The sequence below is a fragment of the Prionailurus bengalensis genome, chromosome C1 (assembly GCF_016509475.1).
Source record: "Prionailurus bengalensis isolate Pbe53 chromosome C1, Fcat_Pben_1.1_paternal_pri, whole genome shotgun sequence".
Lineage (NCBI taxonomy): Eukaryota > Metazoa > Chordata > Mammalia > Carnivora > Felidae > Prionailurus > Prionailurus bengalensis.
Window position 1 is genome coordinate 95805109 of NC_057345.1, and position 14099 is coordinate 95819207.

Consider the following 14099-nt stretch of genomic DNA (forward strand, 5'->3'; position numbering starts at 1 on the left):
CCCTACATTTCAGAACTTTCATGAACTCTGTGACTTCGTTTCAGTCAGCATACACAGATATGTTCTGAAATTCTGGATTTTTCTGATATGTCAAGGAAGTCCTGCTTGGTGGAAGGCCAGTAGCAGGGATCAGGGGGTGAGAAAACTACCCAGCTGCACGCAGCATAGGGCCTGACACACAGTAGGTGTGAAAATGTTTGTGGAAAGAGAGAAAGGAAGAAGGAAGGAAGGAAGGAAGGAAGGAAGAAGGGAGGGAGGGAGGAAGGAGGAGGAAGGGGGAAGGAAGGAAGGAAGGAAGGGAGGGAGGGAGGAAGGAAGGAAGGAAGAAGGGAGGGAGGGAGGAAGGGAGGAAGGAAAAGGAAGGAAGGAAGGGAGGGAGGGAGGAAGGAAGGAAGGAAGAAGGGAGGGAGGGAGGAAGGAGGAGGAAGGGGAAGGAAGGAAGGAAGGAAGGGAGGGAGGGAGGAAGGGAGGAAGGAAAAGGAAGGAAGGAAGGGAGGGAGGAAGGAAGAAGGGAGGGAGGGAGGAAGGAGGAGGAAGGTGGAAGGAAGAGTAAAATAAGGACACGAAATCTCAAGTCTCCGTAAGTGACTCTTTCAACAAGGTCTCCCCTGTCCACTGTACCCAGAAAGGCTCTGACCGTACGCCCTGGAGGTTAAGGGGTACCCTATTTCAGCCCAGGTCAGAAGAGAAATGAACACCGCCCCCCCCCCCCCCCCCCCCCCCCCGCCTTGGTCCTCCCCTTTCCTGATAGGAATCTGGCAATTCACTAGCCGGATGCCCTAAAAGTGCACTAAAGCTATCAGACTTTTCCCTTCCTCTGTGAGTGAAGGAGGGCACCCACCTGCCCTGCCTTCTCACACCTGCCTTCTGGACACCGCCAACACTTTTCTCAGGGCAGTGGTCCTCCCGGTCTTCAGCTGCACCTCTGCGCCTTAACCCTAAACACCCTGAGGTGACCCACGTCCGTCGTGCCGTTTGTTCTGGAGCTCAGTGGCTTCAGGATGTTCCCCTTCCTGAGTATTCATTCTCTTCTCAGCACATTTATGTTTTGTCCGGATGTTTTGTATAGGCCGTCATAGGGTATGGGAAAGCAATGATGTTCCCCAGTAAGCTCCTGGCAGGGAGAGGGAGGGGCCCAGGCACTGCTGAGTGTTGGTGGCTGAGGTCTTGAAGGGGAAACCCGGGCTCAAGGAAACTGCGTGGAACATCCAGGAGGGAGATCATCAGCTTATGGATAAATGAGGGTCTGTTGCACTTGGCAGCTGGAACGCAGGACACTGGTAGGGAGGGAGGGACACAAAGCTGCCTTACCTTCCAAAGCCAGGGGCCGTCTGTGCTGGGATCCGCCCGGGCAGTCCAGGCCTGGCGACCTGACTGTGATAGTGGCACAAAGCAGAGGGCCAGGCCCCTGTCTGGTGCTGTCTCCCAGCCTCCCAGGGCCGAGGCTTACCTTTTGTGCCCTGCGTTTATCGGCTCTCTGATTCTGGTGGTAAATCCGGCTGAAGTTGGAAACAATCACAGGAACCGGCAGGGCAATGACCAGAACACCACTCAGGGAGCAGATGGAGCCAAAAATCTTCCCTGCAATTGTCTTGGGCACCATATCTCCATATCTGAGAGAGAGAGACAGAGACAGAGACAGAGACAGAGAGAAACAGGTGTGAGGAAGAAGGGTCACTTGGGAAAGAAGCCAGACATCCCTGCCCATCACTCACCTATTCATCCATCCATCCACCCACCCACCCATCCATTCATTCAACAATTGTTTAAAGTGCCTACTATGTGCCTGCTATGACCTGGCACTGAACAAAAACAGACAAGATCCCTGTGTTCCCAGAGCCAACAACCTACAAGCAGAAGACCATGAACAAGTGAGTGAACACATAAAAACACTGACTTGTCTTTATTTCTAGGAGGAGAATAGAGACAGGTGCTGTTCCAGGTGCGAGGAGCGTGGTCAGGAAAGGCCTCTCTGAGGAGCTGACATTTCAGCTGAGATCTGAAGGTAAAGGATCCCGGTCAGGGGACACACTTGGGGAAGAGTGTGCCAGGCAGAGGGAACAGAAAGTCAGAGGCCCTGAGGCAAGAGGGAGCGTGGCCTGCTGCGGGAATGATTACAGACCCGTGGGTGGTGGGGTGGGCACGGAGGGTGGTTGTACAAAAGGAGGTGGAGGTCACCACACGGAGTATGGATTTTGTCCCAAATGCAGCGAGCAGCCATGGGTGAGTATTAGGAAGGAAAGCAGCACCATCTCACGTATGTCTATCAAAATAACACGTAAGAAAACTGCCCTCTCCTCGTGGAGATTCACCACGCACAAACCACTCCTGCACACTTACCTCACATGAGCTCCGCAAACCCTGTGAGCTTGGAGTCCTTGGCCCCATTGTGCAGATACAGGAAGTCGGGCTCACCGGCAGATAGACTGCCCACGTTTGGGGACGGCTGGCATTAAAACCCACTCCTAGGGCTTTCGTCTCTTTCCCACCAACCACACTGTCTTGGAGGGCAACCGTGAGCTCCAATACCCAGCCCTGGAAGCCGCGGAGCCACTTTGGGACAGTGCTGGTGCCTCTCCGAGCTCAGAGGACCTCTCATAAGTACTTCACACCCTGGTGGCTGCCCCCGGGGACCGGCTTGGCCTGGCTCCCGCGCATCCCCAGGCAGGCAGGCCAGAGCCTCTCTCCTCCAATCAATAAGGTACTCTCCACAGTGGTTAAGTGTGTAGCCTCTTCTTTATTGAGATAAATTAAAGGCCTTATTAAGCGAAGAGCTCTGATGTCTCCTTTGGCCAAAGCCAACGACACCATCTCCCCGCTCCCCTGCCCTCTCTGTGTTTGGAGGGTGACCAGGAATTGATGCCACCGAAATTGTGGGGCTCAAAGTCACCTGTCCTGAGGGGACCCAGGTGTCCGGAGGATGCAGAGAGGATCTTCTTTATTGAGATAAATTAAAGGCCTTATTAAGCAAAGAGCTCTGATGTCTCCTTTGGCCAAAGCCAACGACACCATCTCCCCGCTCCCCTGCCCTCTCCGTGTTTGGAGGGTGACCAGAATTGATGCCACTGAAATTGTGGGGCTCAAAGTCACCTGTCCTGAGGGGACCCAGGTGTCCGGAGGATGCAGAGAGGATGTGGAAGGGGATAGGGTGAACAGTTTCAGAAGTGTGAGGTCCTCATCTCCTAAGCACCCAGGGGCTTTTGGGAGGCGATGCCAGCCATTGACAGACATTTGGTGAGTGAATACGTGACCTCACGGAAGCCCCTCAACACCCTCTGAATTAGGTTCCTCTTTGGAGAAGGCACTTCCTTCTCCTTCCTTCCTTCTCCTTCAGTGTCTCGCCCTTTGCCCTGCCTCAAGCTGCCTCTGTGGTCTCTGTTGCTGGGAAACTCTAAAAGCACAGCTGATTGTCCCACGTTCAAATAATCCCAACGATGAAGAAAAGGGGGTTGCCCGTAGAGGCCAATCATGTTACTGGGGCTTTCCGGCCTGTGACGGAGAGGTGCACATCGAGCTCATGACCATGGGTGGAAATGAAGCATGGCAGGAGTATGGAAGCACAGCGTCAGAAAGGCTACATTTTCGGGTGACTGAGGTGGTGAGAAATGCTCAGGACACAGAAAGGTGGTTTTATCCACTGGAAGAGAGAACAAGGAGCAGAGCTTTCTGCCTGCTGCTGGCGCAGATGGTCCACTGGTAACAGATGACAGAACCAAGCTCCCATGCGCTCTCTGCCTTTCCCACCCAGGAGACCAGGCTTCCTCTGAGAAAGGCCGGGACAAATGTGGGGAAGAAGGATGAGGAGCTTGAGGCAGGGGAGGGGAGAGCAGGCGAGGGCCCAGCTGTCTTCAGTGGAGGCACATTACAGGCGCACCTGGATCGCACCCCAGGAGACAGGAGGGATGTTTAGATGGAGTTGGAGAACACGGCCCATGACGGTCGAGAAACCATGGCGCCGCACAGAAATACCAAGAGACTGGAGGCCAAAAACAGCTGTATTGGTATTTCTGAGAGGAGGCAAGGAAGTCCGAGAAACCACAGACTAACAGGCTTGGCATCCATCAATTCTGCCACGAAACTGCTGGCAGAATTTGAGAGCAGATATTAAGTGGACAGCTTGCGAACGCTTGGAAAATTAGCTGTATTGCTCACTAAGCACGCAACTTGCCAAATTAACCTTATTTCTTGTTTTGAGAGGGTTAACTGGCTGGCGAATCAGGAGGCCGCCGGGTCGTGATTTTAGCAAGGTGTGCTCTCGTCCCAGTTCTTCGTACCCTTGACAAGCTGGAGGAACGGGTGTGGATAGCAGTGTGGTCGGGAGGGGTTGAACAAACACCTCCAGGCTTCTGACCCTTCCCAAAGATTGTCCTATGCCAGCAAGGGAAGTTCACGGCTTTCGTGTTACAAGGGTCTCCTTTAGTGAAAGGGTAAATAAGTCAATGAAATAAAGAATGAATCTAAAGCCAGGTCTCCAGTGGTGTGTTCCAGAATGTTTCAACAACTTATATAAAGCCAGAGGGAGGCAGCATGGCCTAATGATTGAGAGAGGAGACCGGAGACAGGTCCCAGGTTGATCCCCAGCCCCACATTACTTACTGGTTAAGTGACCTTGGGAAAGTTATTTAAGCGGAGCCTCTACCAATATAAAAGAGGTTTTATATATCTAACTTACAGGCTTGTTGTAATAATTAATCAGATGATTCAGGAGAAGCACTTAATGTTGTCTCTGGGTCAATGTAAATTCTCTATAAATAGCCAGTGCGGTGGGCACCTATTGTTTTGTCTGTTAATAGCCTACCCATTTAGGAACTGTGCCTCCCCCCCCCCCCCATTGTTATGACAGAACCTCCGTCCAGAGGAGCTGCCGTATCCTTACAAACCTTCCCCTACACCCCTGCTGCCACTAGGCGCAGTTAACAAGTTTGGAAGGAGGCATCTGACTCAAGCTGGGCCAATGAGCTCCTTTCATGGATTCATTTTTTTTTAAATAGCCTTATTAACATATAACTTATATATCATATGATTCATCCATTTAAATCATACAATTCAGGGGCGCCTGGGTGGCTCAGTTGGTTGAGCATCCGACTTCAGCTAGGTCTTTTTTTTTTTTTTTTTAATTTTTTTTTTCCAACATTTATTTATTTTTTGGGGGACAGAGAGAGACAGAGCATGAACGGGGGAGGGGCAGAGAGAGAGGGAGACACAGAATCGGAAACAGGCTCCAGGCTCTGAGCCATCAGCCCAGAGCCTGACGCGGGCTTGAACTCACGGACTGCGAGATCGTGACCTGGCTGAAGTCGGACGCTTAACCGACTGCGCCACCCAGGCGCCCCTCAGCTCAGGTCTTGATCTCATGGTTCATGGGTTTGAGCCCCGTGTCGGGGTCTGTGCTGACAGCTCGGAGTCTGGAGCCTGCTTCAGATTCTGTGTCTCCCTCTCTCTCTGCCCCTCCTCTGCTCATGCTCTCTCTCTCTCAAAGATAAATAAACATTAAAAAAATTTTTAAAAAATCATACGATTCAATATGTTTTAGTGTATGTATGGAGTTGTGCTGCCATCCCAGAGTCTAATTTTAGAACATTTTCATCACCACCCCCACCCCAAACCTCACACCCATAGTAGTAGCTGACCATTCCACACCTCTCCCCCCTCAGCCCTAGGCAACCCCTAAACTACTTTAGACACTTACTGTGTCCACGGGTTCCCTTATTTTGGACATTTCATATAGATGGAATCATACAATACATGGCCTTTCTCGTCTGCCTTCCTTCACTTAGCGTGATGTGCTAAGGTTTCACAGTTTATCCTTGCTGTAGCAGGTGTCACTTCTTTATCCCTTTTTATTGTCGAGAAACATCCTCTTGTAAGGATGTCCCACATTTTGCTTTTTCGTTCATCAGTGGGTAGACCTTCGGGTTGTTTCCACTTCTAGGCTACGATGAATAAATGAATAAATTCTGTTCTGCAGGTTCGCACACAAGTTTTGAGGAGTCCCGTGGTAACTCCACGTTTAACAGTGAGGGGGCCTGCCAAACTGTTCTCTGGAGTGGCCGCACCCTTGCATTCCCAGCAGCCCTAAACTGGGGCTCCCCTTTCTCCACATGTTCACCACCACTTGTAACTGTCTTTTGCGGCTCGCCGTCCCAGTGGGTGTGAAGTGTATTCCCCCGGCTGGCTAATGATACCGGCGACTTTCTCCCTTCCCCGGATATTTGCCTTTGAGATGAGGCCAATCTCTTCAAGGAGGTTGACGCTGCAACAAGTAAAACCCTGGAGCCGCTTTCTGCCACGGGAAGAAGCCAGGCTGTAGTCAGAGAGGGAGCAGGCTGACGCATAGGTAGAGGCGAGAGGAGGAAAGGGGAGGGTGATGGAGACTGAGTTCCTGCCCTAATTCTGGGGACCGGCTTCACTCTCACCATTCCTATGGCTTCACTGTTCAATCCTTTGGACTCTGCACACCAACAAATCAGCATTTTTATTTTAACCTTCTTCCACTTGGATCCCATGATAATGATGATGATGATGGTGGTGTTGATAAGGGTACTGCTGATTATTCTTATTAAAAAAAAATTTTTTTTACATTTATTTATTTTTGACCAACAGAGTGAGACAAAGCATGAGCAGGAGAGGGGCAGAGAGAGAAGGAGACACAGAATCTGAAGCAGGCTCCAGGCTCTCAGCGAGCAGTCAGCACAGAACCCGATGCGGGGCTCGAACCCACAAACGGTGAGATCATCACCTGAGCCAAAGTTGGACGCTCAGCCAACTGAGCCACCCAGGTGCCCCTGGTTATTATTATTTTTAAATTAATTTTCTTTATTGAAGTAGGGCTGACGTACAATATCCTATTCACTTCAGGCATGCATCATAGAGATTTGATATTTTTATACATCACGCAATGATGCCCATGATAAGTGTAGTTACCATCTGTCACCGTACAAAGTTATTACAACCTTATTGACTATTCTCTACGGTGTGCATTACATCCCGTGACTTATTTATTTCATAGATGGAAGTTTGTGCTTCTTCTTTTTTTTAAGTGTATTTATTTTGAGAGAGAGAGAGAGGGAGCACAAATGGGCTAAGAGCAGAGAGAGAGGCAGAGAGAATTCCAAGCAGGCTCCGTGCTGTCAGTGCAGAGCCCCACATGGGGCTCGAACTCATGAACTGTGAGATCATGACCTCAGCTGAGATCAAGAGTCAGATGCTTAACCGACAGAGCTACCCACGCGCCCCAGAAGTTCGTACTTCTTAATCCCCTTCATCTACCCCACGTATTTCATCCATTAGATACTCTGGTAATCAGCAGTTTGTTTCCTTTATCTATGAGGCTGTTTCTATTGTGTTTTGGTTGTTCGTTTGTTTTCTTTTTTAGATTCCACGCTTAAGCGAAATCACAGAGTATCTGCCTTTCTCTGTCTACTGCTGGTTATTTTAAACCAAGCTCTTCACATTTCTAAATGACAGCACTACTATGAATTGAGGTCTTTTGGAGTCAAAAGGATTTTAACAGGTTGTAATCATGGGTGAAACCAGCCAGATTAAATCTAACAAAGATGAATGACAACACTGGCATTTTGATTCAAATAATCAATGACTTGTATAGCTGATGGGAAAAACCAGCTTGAAAGCCATCCGTGTTAAAAATCACCAGGGAAATTTAACTTTGACACAGCCACCAGCATAATGCAGCTGCTAAACAGCTAATGTCCAGAAAGAAGGAGTAGGTGTTCAGACTTGCCCCTTGGGACCGACCACTTCTAGGCTGCTGTGTGGAGTTCTGGGCACTATATATTCTACAGGACATTGATTAACTAGATCACATCCAGAGTTAGGATGGTCAATTGTCTGGAACTCTTCTCATAGGGAAAACGATCAAGGGGCCAGGAACGTTTGGCCTGAAGAAGAAGGGATGGAGAACGGAAGGATGGATGGGAATCATGTACTGGAGCCTATCCTGGGAACTTTACCTGCACCCGTGGGTCTCTCAGTAACCCCATCAGGTAGGGCTAACCCTCCATAGGAACGTGGAGCCCATGTCCAGGGAGGACAGTGACGTGTGTAAGGTCCTCAAGTGGCCGAACCGTCTGGGTTAAACCCCAGGTTCGTCTGTTTCCATTGCCCTGCTCTGTCCTCCACTTCCTGCTCCTCCGGGGAGTAGGCAGGTGGACGAGGATGGTGGTGGGGAGGGTTCTGGGGAGTCAGCTGGAGCTCACCCCTTCCTCTGTCTCTACTGCCTCAGTGGTCCTGTGCAGCGGTTAAACGTGTGGACTCTGAGGCAAATCCTGGCTCTGCCACTTGCCAGCTGGGTGACTTTGAGCAAACCCCTTAGCGTCTTTGACCACAGCTCCTGGGACTGCTAACACCGTGGTACCTACATTTCACGGGGTTGTTGCGGGGGATTAGCGAGGTCCTATGTGGAAAATGCTCAATGGCACATAGTAAGAACTTTATTGGTGTTTATTAAACAAATCCAGGGCCTAGACCGCCGCTGCTTCTAGACTGGACGTCAGCAAAAGCCTCCTAACCAGCCTTCTCACTTGCACTTTTGTTGCCTTTTAAATTCACAAAGAGCCACATTTTTAAAATGCAGATCCAAGCATGCTCCTTCCCCAGCTCACACTTTAATAAATGTTGGTGGAATGTGTGAGTAAATGAATAAAACATACCTGGCAATGTTGTTGCAAAGACTACATGCTTGCTACACAGTAAACACTCGTTAAATAGCAGCTAATCATGACTGCAAGGATCTTCCTGGGCAGTGACCTTTGTCCCGGCCTCCCGGGGGCCCACCTGGGCAGGAGCACTGAGGTGCAGGAGCGGACAGTGATTCTCTAAGTGCTACTGGCATCTATGGCCTATTTTCTTTGTGGAATTTTGAGGAAAGAAAGGGGTGAGGAAAGAAAAAGAGAAAATGTCATGGCCTAGAAAAAAAATTTAAGGCCTTAGCCTTATTTCCCTTTGTCTTCCTTCTTCATGCAAATAAGGACTCCCTTCCCCCACTCCCCAGCCTGGCTCTGAGAGTGGAGGAGAGGAAGGGAAGAGAAAGTCCCTCCTGGAGTGACTCCCAGGTACGATGAACTATGGTGCTCACCCAGGACCTCACCTGTGGCACGTGAGGTGGCCGTCCGCCCCGGAGCAGGAGGGGCTCAGGTACTCAGCGCCTCTCTGTCCACCTCTCTTTCCTGTCACATCCTCGGTAATCTGCAGTGATGTCTGGGCTGTGGCAAGAGCAGGGACGCTTACCCTCCTAATATGGAAGGCTAATTAATTTGTATTAGGGTTTAGGGATAATTAAACTTTTTATCTGAACTTAAGCTGCACAAACCACCCGCCTTGTACAATTAATTGCTGCCTTCACTTCCTCCTCCAGGTGCTGAGAGATAAGTGTGAGCTGAGCTCTCTGGTCTGATTCTGCCTGCGTCTCGGGCAGGGGCAAGGCTGCGCATCTGGCTGGGCGTCCGTTCTTTACTGGAGGCCAGACAGTGCCCATTCAGGACCCAGCTGCTGGGAGCTCTGTCAGGGAGACACGTCCTTGAGTTTCTGCAAGGGGGCTGTCTCCCCCTCACTGCCACACTTACTTCTGCACCCACCTTCTCCACCGGGAGGCCCCTGAACTTGGTTTCCTCCTCTGCTCCTGGACCCCTGCTATTGGGGATGCAGATGGGGGTTGGAGGTTGGTGGTGGGGTCAGGGTGGGGAGAGGCCTTCTCTGGGCAGGCTGGGCACCATGGCGAGTTCTAGGGACTCAGACCCCTGTGGTCACCTCCTTGTCCAGGGCAAAAGACAATGGTAGTCTATCCTGGAGGACCCTAAAACACCAGCCTGGCCGGTTAGAGAGCAACAGGGAGCTTCAGAGGTGACTGCCTCCAGGGCAACAGCCTAGCCATACCCTTGCAAATGACTTTAGCCCTGTGCTGTTGATTCTCAGGGAGCGGGACTTGGGAAATCAAATGAAAGCCTTATATCACTTTTCCTTCCTACAGCGTGCCTCTCCCCCCACCCGCGATCCCCCCTAAACAACCAACCCACTTTAGTTGTGTTCCTGCAGGGAAGTACTCTCCTGGGTTCACCTGCAAAATGGCCCCCGTGGTGAGCCAGGAGCCAAAAGGATGGGTTGGCATTTTGGAACCTTGAGGTTCCTCTGAAGATGCCATCTGAGGGGGCAGCTGAGGCTCAGGGCAGGAGGACCTAATAACAGTCACTGTAAAATTCAGTAACGATCTATTTTTATTTAGCATCAACATGCACCGTTTGATCTTCCTAACAGCCATACGAGGTATTATTAGCTCCGTTTTTGAGGAAACTAAAGCTGAGGGAGGCTGAGTACCACGTGCAGGGTCATCTGCATGGCCAAGCCAGTGTTCCAAGCCAGCCTCCCATGGCTTCAGAGCACCCCTCTTTCTCTGTGTCCTACTGCAGGAAAGGAGAGAAGTGCGAAGGGAGATGTTTCTGGGTTCGGCCAGCACAGAGTCCTGGGGAAAGGGGCTGCCTGACCCTTCCAGGCCACTGGTGTGGTTGGCCTGCGGTGCAGGGTCGCAGCCAGTCACAGCAGCGGGTTCTTGGCCACTGGGAGTCTGTGGCAATAGTCTCCATGCCTCGCCCCCCCCCCCCCCCGCCCCCCATGGCAATTGTGCCGGGTGACAGAGCTGTTCTAAACCACTGTTTCTCAAACTTTCATGTGCATTAGAATGACCCACAAGGACTTGTTAAAACAGATTGCCGGGCTCCGACCTCACTCAGATTTCTGATTCTGCAGGTCTGGAGTGTGCCCTGAGAATATGCATTCTAACCACGTTCCTAAGTGACACTGCTGTTGGTCATCTGGGGAACAGGCTTTGAGAACCACTGCTCCAAAGCATCCTCTCTCCACAGGTCACACATCTGCAGACTCACAGAATGTCAGAGCGGCAGAGAGCTGCCGGCAACCAGCCTCAGGCCGGCCATTGCACCTATGAGGAAACCAAGACCCCACGATCAGGAATCAGGTGGCAGAGCCTTTCTCATGGCCCAGAGAAATGCCCTGCCTGTTTTGTTTACTCCACACACACCCAAAGCTGCATGAGCCCACACGTTTCCACCCCTGACCCTCCGGGTGGATCGATTCATCAAACACCTGCTGGGTGTTTACCTTGTGTCCCTCACTTTGCTAAGTGCCCAGGGGTGCAAAGCTAAATAGACAGCCTCTGCCCACATGTCCCCTGAGCTTACGATCTCAGGGAGGGCAGACAAGCAATCGCGATGATGATTCAATGGCATGATACTACAAGAAGAATGTGCACATGGTCCTGTGTGAGCATGAAGGAGGGGGCTCTGAATCAGGCTGGGGGTGGGGGTGGTCAGAGGACCTCCCGGAGGTGGCGGCACGGGCTGGTTTCTTGAGCTGCGAGGCAGTAGGGCTGGCCCAAGGGATATAAGAAACTACTGGCTGGAGGAAGGGGCAGATGGGAGACGAGGCTGGAGAACTGGCCACATGAAGTCCCTTCTGGGTTAATCCAAGAACTCTGAACTTTCTCCGGCTCCAGCCGGCTAAGGATGGCAAGTGGTGGGGGGTGACGTGACCAAATATTCCTCTTTGAAAGAGGACCTTGAAAACAGAGTGGAAGACAGACTGGAAGGGGATGAAGGCAGAGGCAGGGCAACCAGTTAAGAGGCTGCTGTACCGGTCCAGGCAGGAAATGGTGAGGCCTGAACGAAAGCAGTGGGCGGAGATGGGAAGGAGCGGGTAGAGACTTGCAAAGTCCAAGCAGAAGCTGCTGGACTTGGTCACTGACCCGGTGTGAGGCTGGAAGGAAGGGAACCCAGGGTGGCACCCGGGCTTGGGAGCCGGGCAAACTCTGTGTACATCTCCAGCCAAGCTCCCACATGCGTCAGGCTCCTCCATGACTGCAAGGCTTTAACCAGACCCTTCTCTCTGCTAGAAATGATCTTCTTTCTCTCTCTCTGTCTCTGTCTCTTTCTCCTTCCCAGGCAACAACTACTCATCTTTCTGGATGCTGTTCAAATGTCACCTCTTTCAGCAAATCTCCCCCCCCCCTCCGCCCTGCCAACCCCCAAGCAGAGTGGCACTCATTTGTCTGTCTTTCCATCTCCATCAGAACACATACTCCTCTATGTGGTGATATAACCCCCTGAAATGGCTCTTTTCCCTTTTCCCCCGTCCGAGTTTTGATAAGTGCTGTCCGAGCACAGGGCTGTCTATCTCTGCACCGCGGGTGCCTGGCCTGTTGCATGATGCCCAGTAGGGACGAAATAGTTCAGAGTGAATGGGAGATAAAGTGGCCGCTCTGGTGTGTGTTCCATGGACTGGAGTGGACCCCTGAGGCTGGCTCCTTCTGGAATCAGACTGCAAGCTCCAGGAGGGGAGAGGCTGTATCCTTGGTACCTAGAACCATGCCTGGCACATGGTGTGTACTCGGGATATTTGTTGAGTGAACTATCAACTATTTGTTGATATTTGTGAGTGAACTATAAACAGGTTAGCAATGGAACTGCTGACTCTAGCAGACCAGATTGTCAGGAAGCCCTTCTGCTGCAACACATCTAACTCCTGAATCAAATACACTTTTGGATGCATTGCTGGGTTCACTTGAAGTACGGGAAATCCATTTTATCCCCAGTAAAAAGGAACCAACCACAGCGGGGAAGCCCAGCTGGGAGGAGGGAGTAGTAAGCAGAGGGAGGAACACCATTACTCCGAGGGCATGGGCCAACATGACCTGTGACCTGTGACCTGTCACTGGAAACTGAACTTTGGGCCAAGAGCAAAAAGGAACTCTCTTGGTCTTCAAGTAAAGCCAGGCTCCATAGGTGAGCAAAAGTGCTCCCAAGAATGGTCACATTACCTGGCTTCTGGGAAAATCAGATTTAAATCCTATCCAGTGGAAAAATCCTTAACCCAGGCCCTCAGGATTCCTACAGATTAAGATCATGTAAATATGGGTTTGCTTAAAAAAAAGCAAATCATAAAGAAGCAAGCAACCATGAATGACGGTCAACAGAAGGAAACCAACAATAGATTTACGTGCCCCACCCCCATGCACTTCAGACACTGAAATCAATAGACACAAAGAGTTATGTATGAAATGTTTTTCCAAAATAAAGGATGGAATTGCAAAGATGAGCTAGCAACAGAACACCATCAGAAATCATGAGGCACATCTGAAAAAGAACCAAATGGAGTTTCCAGACATGAAAAAATTAAATGCTAAAATTAATTAGGACTTAAATCAACAGGTTAACCTTCATGGGTTCAGCCTCCGGAGCAGACCTCTACTTCCCAGTCTAATCCTTGAGGACCCTCATGTGGTCACTTGGTCTCAAAGCCCTTGTACCTGAGTGTATTTGGGTCATGACAGGTAGGAAGGCAGTGAAGGCCATGTCGCTGTCTGCAAACAGCCATGTCACCAAAAGAGGCCATCACGTCACAGTGCTGAACGAAGCTGGCTTCCTACCCAGACACAACCTTTTTGCTCTCACAGCTCCCAGGAAAGACACACTGGCATGTGAGAGTACATAGAAGACAAGAAGACAGCAAAATCAAGACAGTGAGCCGATGTTATAACTAGACAGGAACAGTGCCGGCTGGCTGGCTGGCCAGCCACCTTCGTGTAAAAACCAGGAGAGGAGATGTAACCATATTCACTATTGGTCTCCCGTCAATGGCAAAATATTCACATGATTATTGGGATTTGGTTATTTCTGGTGACACTTCCCAAACACCCACTCAGTTGTTCTGAGTGCGCTCTGAACGGGCCTTGCTCCAAGGGTGGTCTGCAAGGACATGTGGCCTTCAGAAGGCAGACGCCGAAGGGCTGGCGTCCCAGAGACTGCAAGACCATCCAGTCCTGACTAGACCCAGCCCTGGACCCGGAGACGGCAGTTGGGCCCTTGTCTGGGGCATCCATGGGCCGGGAGTCACACTGGCATGTCCCAAGTCCCCGCCCCAGTCTCCACAGGCACGTTCTTCCGGAAACTGGGCCTCGCTCAGTCGTTCTCCCCGACCTCAGCCCCCGGGAGATCTGTCCCCATTTGTCCCCTCCACACTCTCGGGAGTAGAGACTGACAAGAAAGAGCCATGAGGAACAGCACACGCGTCTG

General features: G+C 51.0%; 1 protein-coding gene across 2 annotated transcripts in view; it reads right to left on the reverse strand.

The window, feature by feature from the left end:
• Positions 1–14099, reverse strand: part of KCND3 (potassium voltage-gated channel subfamily D member 3) — a 208936-nt gene that overhangs the window by 9350 nt on the left and 185487 nt on the right. For both annotated transcript variants that reach the window (XM_043575850.1, XM_043575849.1), the window contains exon 3: positions 1451–1613. In XM_043575850.1, the coding sequence (XP_043431785.1) occupies positions 1451–1613 (163 nt within the window). The remainder of the gene's footprint in view (positions 1–1450; positions 1614–14099) is intronic.